The sequence below is a fragment of the Maylandia zebra genome, linkage group LG10, assembly GCF_041146795.1.
Source record: "Maylandia zebra isolate NMK-2024a linkage group LG10, Mzebra_GT3a, whole genome shotgun sequence".
Lineage (NCBI taxonomy): Eukaryota > Metazoa > Chordata > Actinopteri > Cichliformes > Cichlidae > Maylandia > Maylandia zebra.
The window spans coordinates 13,341,147-13,359,037 of record NC_135176.1 but is presented as its reverse complement, the minus strand read 5'-3'; the positions used below and the strand labels follow the sequence as shown (position 1 = coordinate 13,359,037).

The 17,891-nt window shown below is 40.9% G+C and overlaps 4 protein-coding genes and 1 long non-coding RNA gene across 7 annotated transcripts; 2 read left to right on the top strand and 3 right to left on the bottom strand.

The window, feature by feature from the left end:
* The first annotated feature begins 1,259 nt into the window (after nucleotides 1–1,259).
* On the top strand, nucleotides 1,260–2,459 carry LOC143420800 (cobalamin binding intrinsic factor-like). 2 transcript variants are annotated; one of them, XM_076889093.1, is made up of 4 exons: nucleotides 1,260–1,400; nucleotides 1,484–1,619; nucleotides 1,763–1,892; nucleotides 2,236–2,459. In XM_076889093.1, the coding sequence occupies exons 1-4, from the start codon at nucleotides 1,319–1,321 to the stop codon at nucleotides 2,278–2,280; spliced, it is 393 nt and encodes a 130-aa protein (XP_076745208.1). In that variant the 5' UTR covers nucleotides 1,260–1,318; the 3' UTR covers nucleotides 2,281–2,459. The 2 variants fall into 2 exon arrangements, with proteins under 2 accessions (XP_076745208.1, XP_076745207.1); XM_076889092.1 differs by having other exon boundaries at nucleotides 1,763–1,896.
* Nucleotides 2,460–3,281: 822 nt separating this feature from the next.
* Nucleotides 3,282–5,064, bottom strand: si:ch211-117m20.4 (inactive serine protease PAMR1). 2 transcript variants are annotated; one of them, XM_076889091.1, is made up of 5 exons: nucleotides 4,723–5,064; nucleotides 4,420–4,584; nucleotides 4,151–4,318; nucleotides 3,858–4,058; nucleotides 3,282–3,690 (listed from the first exon to the last, which is right to left on the bottom strand). In XM_076889091.1, exons 1-5 carry the CDS (start codon nucleotides 4,820–4,822, stop codon nucleotides 3,677–3,679), a joined length of 648 nt encoding a protein of 215 aa, XP_076745206.1. In that variant the 5' UTR covers nucleotides 4,823–5,064; the 3' UTR covers nucleotides 3,282–3,676. The 2 variants fall into 2 exon arrangements, with proteins under 2 accessions (XP_076745206.1, XP_004563992.1); XM_004563935.4 differs by having other exon boundaries at nucleotides 3,283–3,690; nucleotides 4,717–5,063.
* A 2,617-nt stretch (nucleotides 5,065–7,681) lies between these two features.
* On the bottom strand, nucleotides 7,682–11,799 carry hinfp (histone H4 transcription factor). Its single transcript, XM_004563934.4, has 9 exons — nucleotides 11,373–11,799; nucleotides 10,784–11,010; nucleotides 10,162–10,273; nucleotides 9,879–10,031; nucleotides 9,715–9,792; nucleotides 9,077–9,197; nucleotides 8,832–8,970; nucleotides 8,619–8,743; nucleotides 7,682–8,547 (listed from the first exon to the last, which is right to left on the bottom strand). Exons 1-9 carry the CDS (start codon nucleotides 11,527–11,529, stop codon nucleotides 8,181–8,183), a joined length of 1,479 nt encoding a protein of 492 aa, XP_004563991.3. The 5' UTR covers nucleotides 11,530–11,799; the 3' UTR covers nucleotides 7,682–8,180.
* A 765-nt stretch (nucleotides 11,800–12,564) lies between these two features.
* Nucleotides 12,565–17,038, bottom strand: dpagt1 (dolichyl-phosphate (UDP-N-acetylglucosamine) N-acetylglucosaminephosphotransferase 1 (GlcNAc-1-P transferase)). Its single transcript, XM_004563932.5, has 9 exons — nucleotides 16,558–17,038; nucleotides 16,326–16,446; nucleotides 16,028–16,241; nucleotides 15,793–15,939; nucleotides 15,618–15,702; nucleotides 15,313–15,501; nucleotides 15,125–15,212; nucleotides 13,634–13,789; nucleotides 12,565–13,542 (listed from the first exon to the last, which is right to left on the bottom strand). Exons 1-9 carry the CDS (start codon nucleotides 16,710–16,712, stop codon nucleotides 13,477–13,479), a joined length of 1,221 nt encoding a protein of 406 aa, XP_004563989.1. The 5' UTR covers nucleotides 16,713–17,038; the 3' UTR covers nucleotides 12,565–13,476.
* LOC105941207 (uncharacterized) lies at nucleotides 13,835–14,986 on the top strand. The gene is made up of 2 exons (XR_001167833.3): nucleotides 13,835–13,903; nucleotides 14,244–14,986. It is a non-coding gene; the product is annotated as an uncharacterized LOC105941207 (long non-coding RNA).
* Nucleotides 17,039–17,891: the final 853 nt, after the last annotated feature.

Below are 17,891 nucleotides of genomic sequence, written 5' to 3'. Positions count from 1 at the left end.
CAGATCAAATCGTCATCCCGACCTGGTGTTTTTTAATGAATTGGAAATAAAACCTGTGAACAATAATCGACAGCAGGGCTGATCGATAATAAGCACATTTCCGAAACATTTTAAGAATACTGGGGGGATTTAAAGCTGGGACACTGAACTTAAACTGGGAACTCATAAACAGTTAATTGAATATATTCATATCGCTGTGACTGCTAGAGCCTTCTTGATTAAATTGGCCTCTGTGACCGCAATTTAAACATGTTTTTGTGCTGATTTCTGCTCTGTGGTTATTTGGGGCTGTCTCTTGCTGGGGTAACGTACAATATACAGCCTGTATATGCATAGATGTGCTAAGTGTATACATCCAATGCTGATACATATGATAAAGTCTGGCTCCATCGCTGTAAACATGAGGCCCCTCTGTCTCTTTAAAGGCCGCACCTGCGCAGCTGCCTGGTGCTGATGCTGCAGTGCCCGGGTTATTTTCGGTAAAACAGACGGGGTTACTCGCGTTCAAGCGGGCCCTACATGCCTTACATCACCCCTGAGAGGAAATCAAAACCATTTTTAGCCAATCGCACCTGCCTCTTAATCAGACTAACTTAAAACGAGCTCTCACTCTCTGGTGGCCAGACGAGCAATTTCAGCAAACCAGCCTATTACTCTCTTTCTCAGCCAGACTCATTTTGCTAAGAGGAGGGACCATATTGTTTTTTTCAGACGGTAAGGTTTAGACCTAAATCAGCAGGTTTAAACTTTGGTTCTTTTAATTGAATTCTCTGTAGATCATCCTTGGTGTGATGGGGGATAAGTCAGTTCACAAAATAAAGGTGAACCTGCCGTTTTTAGTTCTATATTGATGTTTTGTGCCCCCATAACCAGGTTCGTCTGATAAGACTTGGGTCACATTTAGTTCACTTACATTTATTATTCTACTGTCAAGATTAAAAAAAAGAAAAAAGAAAGAAAAATTTGTTTGCGTAACATAATATTTGTCTTTAGGGAAAGAGATATTCTCCCACCCATCTGAAAGAAAAACCCACAGCCACAGGACAGATCATGAATCATCTAGTGTAACCTCCGAGATAACAGTGTTTCTGTATTTATAAAGCACACATTAACCATCATTGATTGTCACATAAAAGCACTTCTGTGTTAGTTTTAAGTTTCAGGATGTGAATGTGAATGTTTAACCTCAACAAAGGTATGTGAGAGTGCCTCGTGACTTTCTGGGACTGGAGTTTGCTTACAAATGTGGGTTAGGCATGCTATAAGTAGTGAGGTGATGTGGTGTTAGACACACATCTGAAATAGAAGATCGCTCGACATGGCACTAAGGACATCAGCTCTGCTCTCTGTGGGCTTTTTCCTCCTGCTGACACGTGGCGCTCTTACAGACACAGATGAAGGTAAATTTTACAGAAGCTTTGATCTTTTGTAGACGTGCATCATAAATTGTATCACATGTGAATTGCTTTGCGTGCACAATCAGGATCCCTCTCTATCAAACTGTCTGTGGAGAACGAGCAGTCTAACGAGCCTCTCAAGTCCTACTCCAGCAGTGTAGTAAAGGGAGGTGTGCTGCTGGGAGCTCTGAGGAGACTGCACGATGCACAGCACGACTTTAAGTAAGTCCACCCATGACATCCCCTTTAATATAACTGTCTAGCATGCTTTATTGCTAAAAAGGAGCCCCGGCTGATTCTCTTACATATTTAAGCTGAGGGTGACCCATTTCTGCTCTTAAAGCCCTGACTGTTTGTGTTGCCAGGTTCACAGTGAAGGAGGACCCAAACTTTGGCCTGTTCTTGGAGAGTGTGAATGGAGTGGCTGGAAATAAGGATGAGAAGACATACTGGGAGATCCTGTCTGAAAGCTCTGGAGAATTCGACAGACTGGATGTAGGTGAGTGTCATCCCCAGAGCTTCACCTCAGCATATCTGAGGACGACTTAATGAGCCATAATGAGACAGGAGATTGGGTTGTCTTTTTCAATTACTGCCTCCTACAGCTATTGAAAAATTATCTGCTCTGACAACATTTGTGCGTGTTTATCTTTTATAGAAGGAGAAGGTGGTGATACTACACATTAATAGTGATTTATCTATTAAAGCATGTTTTTTTGTCTTTTAGAGAAAGGATGCTACGCCCCATTGTTATTTCTATTGCTGTTGTTTCTGTTATAATGCTCTGTCAGGCTGTATGTGTGTAAATATCAGTGTTTGTCATCTAAACGTCGTACAGGGATCGGCTGCTACATGCCCAAAGCGGATGAGCACATCGTCTTGAGGTACACCACCTGGAGTCCTCAACAGTGATGCATGCTGAGCAGTAACTCCTCAGGATCACAAGTGGAAGGGAATCAGTCCTAAATCTCACACTTGTGATGCACTTTGTGACAAAACAGCGACATCTAGTGGTTTAACCTGTAATGTCGCTTATTAAAGGCAGTGAAAGGAAAAAAAAAACCCACATTTTGAGTCTGTTTTTCGGTTTCAAAATGAAATCGATTTTAGTTGAGTAAAAAAAAGACAGAGGAAAAAAAATTCTGAAGTCTTTTAATGTGATTTTAAAATATATAAAACATAAGCCATTAAATGGGAGCAGAGGTCAAAACTTATTAAATATTTTGTCATATATCTTTTGAAAATCTTTGATTAGTGACTTGCTTTCTCCACACTACTTCTTACCATTTTTTAATTTGGAACTATATCAAGTGTCACAGGCCTGCCTGGAAGCCTAATGCTCAGTAGTTGTTTTGTGAGGAGCGATGGGATGATGGACACGGGGGATGACTGATAATATAATCCAATCAGAATAATATTAGTGCCATCTGTAAAGCTCTGCTTCAGGTCTGCATGGCTCAGAAATCATCGCTTTAAATGTTAAACCTTTGATTTCAAAGACATGAGTAGTTTTTAATTCATTTCACATTCATATAATTGGCTTGTGATATACATTTCTCAATAAATAACTTGAAAATAAAAGTACACACAGCATGACACCTAAAGTATAAATGCTGTTAACAGTTCTACACCACTCTCTCTGTTAACTCTGACCCCTGAACAAACATCTTATAACAAGATTAAGGTCTCAGCTCCTTCCACGACAGATGGGCTGGGAGGAGACGCAAGATGCCAATCTCTTTGGCTTCACTTCCCTCTTTCCTTGTTTCTCTGATTCCCATCCTTATCTGAGGAAAGTAAACATGTGCATGTGTTTGCAGACATCCAAGCTAAATATAGTATGAGATTGAGATATATATCTATATCTATATATCTACCTAGACAGGAAATAATGTTGAAAAGCCCAAAAAATCAGCCAAAGTCGCTTTCTATTTCAAATAATTGCTGAACTTGAATCTAATCTAAACCTCTCAGGTGCCTTTCACTAAATTTGTCCTCCCTTTTGTTTTCTGACCCTCTCGCCGCTTTGCATCCTAAAGAGTGACTTAACACTGGCGTGCCAGAAGGATTTGTTCTTGCCATGTAATCCTTTACATACAGAAAGCAGGCAGGCAGGCTTGGAGTGTGTGCCGGAGAGATTAAATTATTGTCCTTAAACACCCAGATTTGTTCTTAAAATTGGATGAAGCAGCAGAAATGCAGCGTGACTCTTTGGTCTACAGCCGGTCTGTGTCTCCTCTTTGTCTGCAGCCTTGTTACACTGTAAGCATCTCTGTGTTTTAGCCTGCAGACACTTGAAAAAAACAAAACAAAAAAAACAAAGCAGATATCATTCCTGAAAGAAGGATGGCAAATTCATGTGTAGAGCAATATTCAAATGTATTTGTACACAGACAGCACCGCAGCATGCTCATTCTGCTTTGCATTTGTCCTGACAATGTGGAGGTGGAAGCAACTCACCACACGAGAAAGCGCAGTCACAAATGCAAGGGACACATTGTGCAAAGAACCGTTTCCAGCCGGTCTCCTTCTTCCTGCAGTTGTCTATCTGAGAGCAGCCTCGTTTGGGTGGGCCGAAGTAGCTCTTACCCACGCAGGTGGAGTTGCATGTCCCACTCAGTTCACGCTCGCTGATTTCAATCTGCCCCTGCTTACACATTCCTAAAAGGCAGGTCAAAGAGCGTAAATGTTGATACTGGGTCAGAAAACCTATTGTTGTTGTTGTTGTTTTGTTGCGGTTTGTGTGGACTCACGTAGGCAGATAGGTTTTGGAGTCCAGAGGCCATTAGGCTGACATGATCTGGTAGAGTTTCCAATAAGCCTGAATCCTGAGCGGCAGGTGTACCTCACCACAGATCCCACCCACCAGTCATTACCATACACTGCTCCATTGTAGTCCACATCTGGCCTTCCACAGTTCACTGACACACAGAGAAAAGGAAATGCAGGAAATACAAAGCACAAGACGAAGGTATTTTTAACAAGTGACCTTTTGTTTCTTCGCTCTGATTCTGTGTCTTACCTCTGCACAAGGATTTGTAGCCGAGCCAGCAGCAGCTAGAGTCTCCACAGCGATCTCTCCTCAGCTCCCAGTGCCGCGCTTTACAACCTCCTAAACAAAGCGGGGCTGACCCAGACCAGTATGTGTCATCTATGAAATTCGGCTGGGAAATCGATTCGATCTCACCTGAAGAAGAAAAATACTAAATCATTGGCTTCTTAATACGCAAGGATTGGACAAACATTCATGTATGCCATGACTTAGTAACCAGAAAGTTAGTGAAGAATAGCATTACAGTGTCAGAAAAGGAGATCTTACCACTACCTTCCAGCTCTCCATTCCACTCAGGAAACTGAGATGTCCCTCTGTGGATGGACCCAAACAACAACAGGAGCAGCAGTATGTAAAATCTCACAGTTCCCATCTCCTGATGAAGTAGTTTTTCTAAAAAAAATGTTTTAGGTGCACCCAGGAACCAACTAGAAGCATTATACTACGCCATCACTAGACTATGAAGCCATTAGAATCAGTCCCAGGAGAACCGAGTTCACTCACTGGAGGAAGAGGAAGCAGCGAGAGAGAGTTTAAGTAACGCTTCAACTAAGCTCTGTGTGCTGCCTAATCTTCTACAAACAGCTAATGCTGTGCACTGTTTATCATCCTGGGACTCCACTTGGGCAAAGCTGTGTCACGATTTTGACACCTGATTAGAGCTGGGCGATATGAGATTTTTTCATATCACGATATGTTTTTTTCATTTCAGGCGATAACGATATCTATCACGATATAAGCCAAATAACTATATTTGTAAGATTTAAATGTGCCGTTGCTCACAAGTGAAATGTGAAATAATCAGCAGCTTGTTTTTATTTAAATATTTATTTCCCATAATAAGTTCAACAGGGTAGATGTACTTATGGAACATGAGACTTTTTCCAGATAAATAAAGGCAAATATTGCAAACTACACAAAAGGCAGCCGCTAAAGCGTTTAAGTTTCAAAATAGAACAAACGAAACAGACTAAATTGTCAATTCCACTTAGAAACAAAATATTAATTCTAAAAATAAATCTTAGTTTGTTTTACAGAAGAACAGACAAAACTGACTAACTTTTGTCAATATCAAATAAACTGAGCACTAAAAGGAAATTCTCAATCTCTCCTTGTTGTATAGCTGAGCTTTTCAAACAGTTTTAACAGTTACTTTAGTCTGACAAAAGCCGAATGACGAATTAGCGCTTCCAGTCAGAGACTGAGGCTACGTCCACACGTACACGGGTATTTTTGAAAACTGAGATTTTCCGTTTTCGTTTTAAAAAATAATCCCGTCCACACATAAAGGCAGAAATGAAGGAAAACGCTGCTATGAACATGCCAAAGCAGCAGGTGGCGCTAGATTCCTAACCGTGCAGAAATGTTGGCCAATCAGAAGTCTAGAAGCCTCGGTGGGAAAAAGTAAACAAAGCTGGGGCATAGAAGCAGAACCGAGTTGTATGTGTGGAGGGACAGTAACTGTGTGTATATGTAAGCATTTAAACACTGCAGAGAGTAGAATTAACAGTAACAGTATTGTAGAAATTCATTTCACCGAAACAATAACGTGGCGCACAGTGTGACGCATGCTCCAGTTTATTGTATTTCCAGACTTGCTTTCGGCACATTTACAGTGCACGCTACTCTGTTTTTTGTCAGACTTGAAATAGCCGAAATACCTTCACACTACGGAACTTCTATGGCTCTTCCGTTCGACAATCTCTCCGGCATTGGAACCATCATCTTTTTTCTCTTCGGTCACGCTCATTTCCTCCATTACCCGCTGGCTACTTCCCAAACAAACACACGTGCGGCTTGGCACTTGTGCTGTACGTAACAAGCCACGCGACGTGACGCTGCGGCTGTGATTGGTTCGGCTCTGCGCTACTTAATTTGGATTGGCTGACCTTTTTTTTTTTTCTTTGAGGACAAGAGCGGCGAGGTCTATCGCGATAGCTTAATTTCTCTATCGAGTAAAAGTTATATCGCGATACATATCGTTATCGTTCTATCGCCCAGCTCTACACCTGATCAAAGGTTTTTATAGGTTTAAAGCAGAAGAGGGATGAAAGAACGACCGTCTCCAAATTGATGAGACGAGTGATGGATAACAGAGGTACTTGTACCTTAAACACAGACGCTTTATCCAATGCACATCATTCACATTAGATGGATTAACTAAAATATATGAAATATATATAATTATATAGAATATATTGAGAGAAATATAGAACTTTGTTTTGGTCAGCATGAAAAATTGTAATGGTTTTCTGGGGTTTTTTGTCTTTCTTGTATGAGAAAAGCAGAAAACAAACCTAATGTTGGCCTTGTTGCTTGAAAACAACCTGCTGAAGTTCAAACAAAGAAAAGAAAGATGATTTAAGCGACTTTGAACATAGCATGGTTGTTGGTGCCAGACGGGCTGGTATGAGTTCAACCCTTTTTAGAGTTTAGAGAAAATGGTTTGAAAGAGAAAATATCCAGAGAACAGTATTTCTCTGGCTGAAAATGTAACTTTATTATAACCAAGGTATGCAAAAGAGTATCTCTGAATGTACAACTTGACCATCCATGAAGCAGATGGGCTGCAGCAGCAGAAGACCACACTCTGAGCGCCACTCCTGTCTCCTAAGAACAAGAAAAGCAAGCTAAAATTTCACAGGCTCACCAAAATTGAATAACAAAAGATTGAAAAGGCAACGCCTGGTCTGATGAGCCTGGATTTCCATTGTAACGCATCATGTCACAAAGCTTAAGTCATCTCAAACTGGTTTCTTGAACATGCCCTTAAGTCACCAGATCTCAATCCAATAGAACTCTTTTGAGATGTGGCAGGACGGGGGATTCACATCACGGATGTGCGATGACTGTGTGATGCTATCATGTCAAACTCTCAGAGAGATGTTTCGAGCACCTTGTGGAATCTAAGCGACAAATAATTAAGGCAGCTGTGCAGGCAGAAGGGGGTCCAAACTGGTACCAACAAGGTGTAACTAATGATGTGGGTGGTGAATGTGGACGTTAACAATACTACAGAGACAACGTTTAGATTTACAGCTCAGTTGAGTTCAGTCAAGACATTTTAGACGATTGAGATGTCAATTATACAGCCGTGTATATCAGTAACAGAGCTGCAGGAGTGCAGTTAGATTTAGCAGGTGGAGCTAAAACAGATGATGAATGTATGTAATACATAAAGAAAAAAGTTCACTCTTAAAAAAATATTACAAAACATAAAAAAATAGACAAAAAGGTTTCACGTGTTTATTCAAGTTTAACTGGGAAAGGTACACACTCTGCGAGATAAGGTGAGCCCTCTTAGCTTTAATCCAGATTCTGTTGAATATTAATGACAACACGACGTCCCATGACTCATGTTCTTAACCTTTAAAGGTTTCAGCTGATGTATCTCTGAATTTGATTGATTGAGAACCCAGCAGGCAGTGCAACATTAGCCTTCAACTGTCTCGACAGATTTTACAGCACGAGACACGAACATCTAACTGAAAACAGTTTAAAATTAAGATGCTACACATTAGCAAATAAACACATAAAAAACAGTTTACTTGCCTAATATAGGCTTACATTCAACATGAATCATAACAGTACGTGTTCCTTAATTCAGATGTTATAATTTAAGTAAAGCAGTTCGCTTTCTGTTCAAATCCAAGCCAGGTTTTTGTAGAAGTTCATGAATTCCAAGAAGAGTGTGACTGTGTACTTTGTGCCTGCTCAGGATGTGCATCAAGTCAAAGCACCTCCATCTCCTGTTGCTGAGCAGCATCCTGGAGCTGCAGCATTACAGACTCCTCTCCTGCCTGTGACAGTCCTCCAGTGAGGACATACAGCATGCCCTCTTCCTGTCCGCCTTCCTCAGCGCCAACTGTCGAGCCTGGCTCGTCGATCCTCTGCTCTTCCAGCAGCACCCCTTTCAATTCCACCTGCACCTCTGCAGGAGCTGCTCCTTCCTGCAGCTCCTGACCTTCCGTCGGCTCGCTGCCGCCGTCCTCCTCCGCTTGCCTGTTTTGTCTTTCTCGCATCAACTGCTCGGTCAGCTCCACGCTCTCGTAGCGAATCAGCTGCAGACGCAAGAAACCATCCTCGTGCTCCTTGTACCTGTCAAGAGCGAATAAAGACTTCAAGCGTTGCAATAGCTATTACTGCAGCTGCTTCACTGCAACACTCACCTGAACCTGGGGTGTCCGGACGGCCACTTAAATTGGTGCTTTTTGTGCAGATGGACAGTTAGGTTGTTGCCCCTGGTGAAACACTGGCCGCACACATGGCACTTGTAGCGAGCTACAAAACTCCCCTGGTTATGGAAATAAAACACAATCATCAATGAAAACATCAAAAATCCCTACTTGAACGCAAGTTTAAACAAACACTTCAAACATCACCTCGTGCTCTCTTTTGTGGTGAATCTTCATGGTGCAAGCGGCTCGAGATGTAAAGCCACAGCCAGGGACGTCACAGTGGAAGGCTGACTCGCTGCTGTGGGTGTCCAGATGTTTGCGCAAGTCGACCAGATTCTTACAGCTGTGAGGTTTTTTGGGGTTTTTTAAAAACGGTGGGAGCAAATGTCATTGTCTGTTTAATAACTTAATCCTGACTTAAATTGGTGAAGTTTCAGGGGTTTGGGTACCTGTACTCGCAGTAGTCACAGCTGTATGGCTTCTCGTTGCTGTGGCGGAACTTGATATGGTTGCGCAGTGAAGAGGGCGACGGGCACGTCATGTCACATAATGGGCATTTGTAGTGGCTCACTGTCCCAATAAAGCAGTGGGGAAATTAAATTTGTCTATATTAAGACTACAGAGTTGTTTGTTGGCAACAGGATTTCTTCACTCACTCACAACAAAGTGCATCACATGCTCAGCAGATCAAAAATAGACACTGTGAAGGACTATTTTTATTTTTGGTTGCGTCAAGCCAAGAAATAGTTGTGAAATGTTTCATTTTAAAACTGGATGCTCTCACTATGAAGCAGAAAAGATCCAGAAAGATGCTGATTAACTCATCTGGCTCACAGTCCATCACAATTCCCGGGTTATTGTAATGTGTGACATGCAGAAATAAAGTCTTAGTCTTAAACACAATCTGAGTGAAGACCTGGTAGATGAACAATGTGTGAAAGCTTCACCTCCAAGAGTATGGAACAGATTTGCTTCATACTCCAGGAGTATCATTTTTTGTGAATTGTGTATGGATGGACACCTCATCATGGCATAAGCTCATGTGTAAAAAAAAAAAAAAAAAAAAGCACAATGAAGCATAACTGACCGTGGGTCCTCATGTGGTCCCTCAGAAGTCTTTCTGTTGCAAAACGTTTGGAGCAGTGTGAGCACTGGAACCTCTGACCTATGTGACACGACACAGATTGTTCGATTATTAAAGGTTTTTTTTAACATTACTAAGCTTAATTTCATAAATCTGACAGAATCTACCTTCCATGGCGCTCTGTCGTATGATGTGGTCAAACAGCTTTGTATTGTTGGCATACATCCCCCCACAGCCGGGACATGCCACCACCTTTTCCTGAGTGTGGCTGCGCAGGTGCTCTCGCAGCTTAGGACGGCCTTTAGCAGTCGCTTCACAGTCTGAAAATGACAGGCACAAAACCTGGATTCAAAAGTCTGAAATCCTCAGCTCGACACTGAAAATGTACAGCTGTACAATCTTCACTTAACATTTACAGTTGAAAAAAAACAACAAACACTGTAAGCGTACCTTTCCATCCACAGCGGATCGGGATTTCACAGTCTCCTGTAGGTATCTCTATGCACAGGCTGTGCATTTCCACATGGCGATAAAACCACTCAGGGTTTTCATACGGTGGTTGCTTTAACACATGTGCATTAAGAGAGTTACAGAGCCACATGTATTATTAGTTTAACTCTACTACACAGATCATTTAAAAACTCAGAAATACTGGGTTCAGGAACACTAACAGAGATCTGAACACAGTTCACAGTGCCATCCACAAAAGCAGGTTAAAGCTTTGTCATGCAAAGAAAAAGCCATTTATGAACATAATCCAAAACACTGCTGTCTTCTCTGGGCCAAACCTCATTTATAATAGAGTGAAGCAAAGCAGAGACCTTTTCTGATGTCAGACGAATTAACATTTGCAATTCTTTTTGGAAAACATGGATGTCATGTTCTCTGGAGTGAACAGTGGAGAGACTAGCCAGCTTGTTTTCAGGCTTCGGCTCAAAACCCTAGACCTCTCACGTTACGAAGTAGCATTAGTGTCTATAGAACTGGCAGCATAAGATTTGGGAAAGCTCCATCAATGCTCAATGTATCTGCTACTCTCGTCTTTCACCAGCAGCAGATACAGCAAACTTACTTCACATTCCTCCCAAAGGCAGACAAAATTATCTGGGATTTCAGGGATGATGTTGCGATTGTGGTAGGCGATGGAGCAGTTGCCGATTTTTGGATGGGCACTGAGAACCTGCTGACCCAGCTGCTTTAGTTTAGTGTGATAACAGTGAAAGAACACGTGTCGCCGCAACTCTTCAGATCCCTCCACGGAGCAAAAACCACAGTCTCTCCACAGACAGCTTCTCTCCCCTTTGCACAAAAAGTAAAAGAGACTAGATTAGGAGGAATCATCACTTTGGGCAAAGGATCAGTATGACTTATCTATCTGAATGCCTTGTTTATCATCAGGACTTTGGATGCCAGCAAAGTTAAGTAAATTAATCCAATTCAATATCTAGTGGCCAAATGTTATGAATAAGTAGCTGATGGATAAAAACTCTCGTCATTTCTAGTGGTGGTCTAGACGTGCAGTAAGTGAGGCCACACTGGTTAAGGCCTATTGAACCAAATCATTAAAACACGTTCCTGTCCAGCTCCTCACGCTACATCTCCAAAACAAACACCTCAGCTATGGAGGTGCCACACGTACACGAAGCTGCGTTTCACCTCACCCTCTGTTTCTTCTTCCTCCTCCTCCTCTTCCAAAGCACTTAGATGACCCTCCACATGCTTGCAAAAGTTTTCCATCCGATTAAATGATTCCTGGCATGAACCCCACTCACACTCCAGCTTGAGTGCTTTCTTCTGCATTCGCTTGTTAGGAGGCATCTCTCCGAGTCACAACTGGACTAAATGTCAGACGTTTCGCTCCAGGACCGAAGTCGCAAACGCTGTTTGACCATCACCTGACCGCCCAGCAACTAAGCTGCTAGCTTACATTAAACAGTCTCCACAGTGTTGCTGAAACACCAGCAGAGAATTGTTTAATAAGCTAAAAGCATAAATTGTTATAAGCTTCACGACAGCGTTAAAAGAGAGCTCGTATTCATCGGACCTGTTCTTCTTCCGTCCACAAACGCGGGCTGTGCAACAACACCGACGTTCCCCTTGAAACAAAGTTTAGTTAAATAGTTCCTACGCAAAAAAAAATTCCTTTTTGTATTTACAGTTAACAATTGGAAGATATTTACAATAAATCTTCATTTTTATTGACATTTATTCAAATATTTTACTTAAGTATAAATTTAGGGTATTTATGCTCCTATAATTTTATTTTATACTAGTGGACACTGTGTACATTTTAAAGGCAAAAATATCACCTTACTACACGCTTACAATTATGGAAGACCAGAAGAATTCCACACATCAAAATCAAAGTATTTTGTGCTTTAATCATAAGTTTAGTGATGTCTAATTAAAGATTATGAAAAAGTATTTGGTAAAAGATTTTACTAGCGCACATTTCATTGCACAATTCATTAATAAAGCACAAAATGTTCTGTTTTGAGGTGAGTGACTCTTTGGGTCTTCCATGTCAAACAACCCACAACCTGTTCCCGTTAGGCGTCGCCACAGCGGATCACCTGCCTCAATCTAACCCTAACACTCTCTTCTGTCTCACCAACCCTCTGCATGTCCTCCCTTTCAGCTATTTGTATACAATGGATAAACAGGTAATGCTAAATTTTTGGTAAAATGTCTGCACTTCAATTGTATATTGATTGCTTGTGTTACAATTCAGCATGAGAGAGGTAAAACCACACAAACTGTGACTTGGTCCCATTTCTGAACTATAACGGAAACACTTTAAGCACTATAATTTAGCACACTTTCTCCCAAGTATTAATACAACACAATCTTACATCATCATTTTTCCCGTTTTTATTTGATAATCTGTGCCTTCAATCTCAGTAAACAGTTTTGCACTTGTAATTACATTCCTAAATAAAAAAGTCCAGTGCCAGTTGACTTCACGTTGATGCTCTTTCTGAAACCGTTGGGATGATGCTCAGTCCTAAACAACACGGCTATATATTTGATGAAAGAAAAGCAAAGACGATCAGTTATCTTTAATCGGGATGTGCTTTTTCCACAATCAGGACGTGGTCATGTGACTTCATGACCTCTATTTAATCATCTCCTCACACTTTATTGATGACTACACTCCTTTGATATTTCACTGCTGTTCTTCACAACAATCATTTTGTTGTTGTGACTTTTGTTGAGAGGGAAAAGAAACAACCAAGAAGCACTAAATGAGTTTAATATTCCTACCATAACTGCATTAAAGTGTAAGTAGGCACATTTTCTCTCAACAGCAGGTTAAAGCAGTATGTGAACATGTGAATATTTGACCAGTTTTTAGAGGATTTCTACATTTGCAAGTCAGCGATGTCTGCTACACCGAAGATCAAAACTTGAAATACTTTCTTTTTAAAAACCAAGTATAAAAATATACTTTCAGGTTGAACACGTGGGGTGATTAAGACCCAGTTACATTTCCCTGACTGTAATGACTGAATCCCAGGAGAGCGCTACTGTTGGCATCAAATCATTAGCCGTTCTGCTTGTACATATATATGAAAATGTTGTGGTGAAGTTAAATAAAGCTTTAATCCTTGCTCTGGGTCTTTACTGCAGAAAGAGTCTGAATATGAAAAATGTCAGTGAGGTAGTGGAAACTATTAAAAGGCAAATGAACAGTGAGCCTGTAAAATAGTTCCACAGCAGTATCATATTTTCCTCAGTCAGCACTCCGTCCTCAGTCCCGGTAATCTAGACGTCATAGAAGAGACGGACGAGATGATAACGGATCCCAAAAGCCACTGCGCTGCCCATCACCTGAGTGAGACGCAGAAATGAGAGGCGAGTCAAACATTTTATGGCTGACAATATTCAGGCATATGTGGATACTGCAGGTGCTCTGTTATACCTGTATGACGAGCATGATGACTGTGAGAGTTCTCTCGTGGACGGGTCCGAGTACTTTCAGCACCAGGTTTATTAAGGTCATGTTGTTGCACTCAATAAAATCACCATCCCCCTCATGGCCTCTGCGCACCTCGAGCAGCTTTAATAACTCTGCCACCTGTTGAGGATTAAAGGTTTTATTGTTATCAGCCAGTAAACACAGCCCGACGCATGCTAGTGGTCTGCCTCAGCTGTGTGTGTGTGTGCGCGTTCATACATGATATCCAAACTTGTGAGTTATTATCAACTTCTCCAATTTTTTTAATTAAGCAAATTAATGTATTGGATTAATTCATCTGATTTTCAGGTTGATACATATGGTTCATTGTCATTTTTTTATGTTGCATGTAACCTGTCCCATGGGCATAATTATTATGTGCCAAATCTAGGTGTGCTGCGATGTGCGGTACAACCTGTATGCAGTGCTGTGAAAAACTAGATACTCCCTGTGATTCATTACATCGTAGAACTACTTTTAATTGTTTTCTGTATGGCTTTATCAGTCAGTCACATTAATGTAGAAGAATTCTGGCCCACTCTTATTGCTTGTTGCTTTATCTTTTTTTTTCTAGGTTAGATTTGCTGCTGTTCTTGGGATCATTTGGGTCATGCAACAGAACAGACAGCTAAATGTGGCCTCACATTTGGCTCTAGTACACTTTGGTATACAGAGGCATTCATGGCTGACTGAATGATTTCACCGTTACCGTGCGTGACACTTGGAGGGATATCATGCACAGCCATATTTGGCCATATCGCTGGGTTTTTTTTTTATTATTATTTCTCTGAAAACTGTATTATGTGATCACGGATTGAATCTGTTGGAACGCGTGAGAAGACTAACTGTAGAATGATGGACTTCAATTGTTTGGAAATTACTTTATAGCCCATCTCAGACTGATGGGCAGCAACAATTGCTTCTCTGCCATTAATGCTTATATCTTTCTCTCATTGGCGTTTTGTTAACAAGCATCTGAATGCTTCACACCAGCAAACTGCCAACACGTCTGCTTTTATAGAGGCGCTCACACTTGATGATGAACAATTAATCAAGCGCATTTGATCAGCAGCACCTGGCTGCTATTTACCCTGTTATTTTTTTTTATGGAAGCAGTCAGTGCAGTGAGTATTTTACGGGACTCTGTCATACAGTGTATGAGAAAATGTGTTCTGCGTCACAACCAAATAATGCGTCTGGGTTTTAATAACGGACGCTGACAGCGCGAGGCAATTGGAGCAGAAACAATCAGCTTCATTGCCCAAAGCAATTAGATAATTATATTCATAAAGATTTCCTCATTTCATCTTATCAAAAGTCTGGATTTGGTGCTTTCCTCTTTGAGTTGTGATGGGACAAGACCAGCAGCTGACATGATTTACAGCTTAATTGAGGAGAATTTCTATTAAAGCATGGGAATACTCAAACAGAGAAAACGCAAAAGAAAAGCTTTACCGTCAAAATGAGGTGGCCTAACTTAGAGAGGTCCTTTGTTTTGAATTTAGAGTAGCTCATCCCCAGCTTGCCATTTTCTGGGTTCAACCTTTAGTTAGAAGGAGCATTGGAAGAAAGAAAAAGTTGAGCAATACACATATCAACAGGGTATAATCGTATATAAATGATGTTCATAATCAGGCAGTCACCTCGGGAGCCGGTGCCTGGGACAGGGGATTATGTGAAACAGCTGTGGTACGGAGTAGACAAAGTTAACCACTTGAGGAATGAAGAACAGCAGCATTGTTTTGCTGAAGTGTCCCAGGATGCCGACTACAGCAAAGGTCATCCCAGCAAAGTAGCAGAAAGTATCTCCCACAAACACAGATGAAGGGTACCTGTGACAAAACAGATTACAATCACCATGCTAGAGGGGGACTTGCACATATAGCTCTTTGTTTTTGATTGCAGAAAATATATGTTAACTTTCCCGAGTTTGGTAGACTTATCTTACCAGTTGTGGTACATAAGCGCTAATGTGGTGAAGAAGAACGGTATCATGAAGTAGAGGGAGAAAACGTGGTCATCGCGGTAATCTCCTAATAATAAGAAGAAAGTGCAAAGAACCACATGTTACACAAAATATGTCCAGCTTCTGCACCCGTGTGACGGGAAACGAAAATGCATACCGCTGAGCTCCAGAAGGTTAAATATGATGATGGAGCCCGAGATAAACAGAGCTTGGCCTGATTCGATCCCGTTGATGCCTGCTAGGATGTTGATGGCGTTTGTGCAGAATACAGCAAGCATTCCCATGTAGACATAGTACAGGATGCCTGCAGAAGAAATGACGAAACACCATTTAAAGGAAGACTTCAAAGCAGTGAATCCAGACAAAGAACAGCGGACAACCACACAACTCACCCAAATCCAAGTGCAGTCCGAGCAGTGCTCTGAAGGGCTTGGGCACCACTATGACAGTGTTGCCAAAGTTGGTAAAATAGACCATGAGCAGTGGCAAGGAAGCCATGGTGGGAAGCAAGAGCTTGTGTCTCCACCGGAGGTTGAGCACATCATCGGCAAAACCAAGGAAGATCATGCAACAGATGGCTAGAAGTGCACCGATGAGCTGTACAAACTGGCAAAAACAACGCACACAAAGGTCAGACGTGAGGTTCAGACTGGAAAGAAACACGGGGTCATTGCACATCAGTGTACTCACCTCATCATGTGGGAAGCCCATGCACTGATCTCCAACAAAGCAGCTGAGGAAAGGCACTGGGATGAAACAGAAAAGGATGATGAGGAAGACAGTCCCACTGATGACTCCTTGAGACTCTGGACTGTAAAGAAAGGGGAGTGAAAAGGAAAACAATTTATTATCATATTTTACTGAATATGTCATTTAAGCTGAAAGCCGTGTAGCTAAAAGGACAGACAGGGAGACGACTCACACTTCCTTTTTGGATGTTTTGTTTAGATCCACTCCGTATAATCTGGCTGATATGAAATGATCTTTGAAAGCCGGAATGAGTTTCAGTGTGGCCAAGCAGCCGAGCACAGACATGAAGCAGTTGATGACCAGCGGAAGGACGGGTATGGGTGACATTATTTCGGGCTTTTTGGCGAATTGGTTTCTGCCAGATCGAAATCACGTTTGTAGCTATTGTGACGCCGCTTCCCTGCGGGCGGGCGACGGATTGGCTCTGACTGTGATCACCGAGGTACGAGAAACATATCAAGCCATCATTTCAGAACAAAAGGCGTCTCTGTAATTCCACGGTCAAAAAAAAAATCCACAAGTCTATAAGTCCTCGAGTCACAGTGGTAATCCATACCATCTGTCATTACGACTTGTAAATTTTATTAGCTCTGCATTGCCTGGCTGTCTAAACTCCACGTCTGACATTAGTTCAACCGTTAAGTCATACAACTTACAACAAGATGGGACTTCCGATTGGGGTTTTCAAAATAAAACGTTATTGGCCCATAACGTCTCTCTCTCGAACCCGTTTTTAAAGCTAAAATGAGCTTTCAATAGAATAAAATACCTATTGTGTGTAAGTTTCAATGTTTGCATTATTTACAGAATATCTGAAATTTTGATAAGGTTTTGAGAGATTTCTGTATACTCTTATTGTATAAAGTATACAGAAAATACTAACTTTGACTTCCGACATCTGTATTGACGCGGAAGTGAAATCTTCTTCTTCGGTACATATTTTTTCGCACATACGTCATTTTTATGATAAAATTCTGCCACCTGTTGACAAAACAAATGCTTTCTCTCTTTTGTATAATGTATATTTTTCTTCTGTTGCTGTTTAGTAATATTGTTGTAGGCTATAGGTTATGTTGCATATATTTATTTCTTCTCTATTCATTTTGATATTATAATAGTAAAACCTTCCCAAGTGAGGGACTTATCTCATCATATCATATCTTTAATCAATACTGAAAATTGATTTCATATATATATATATATATATATATATATATATATATATATATATATATATATATATATATATATATATATATATATGTGTGTGTGTGTATATATATGTGTGTGTGTATATATATATATACATGTGTGTGCGTGTATATATATATATATATATATATATGTGTGTGTGTATATATATGTGTGTGTATATATATGTGTGTGTGTGTGTGTATATATATGTGTGCGTGTGTGTATATATATGTGTGTGTGTGTGTATATATACATGTGTGTGTGTGTGTGTGTATATATATATATATATATATATATATATATATATATATA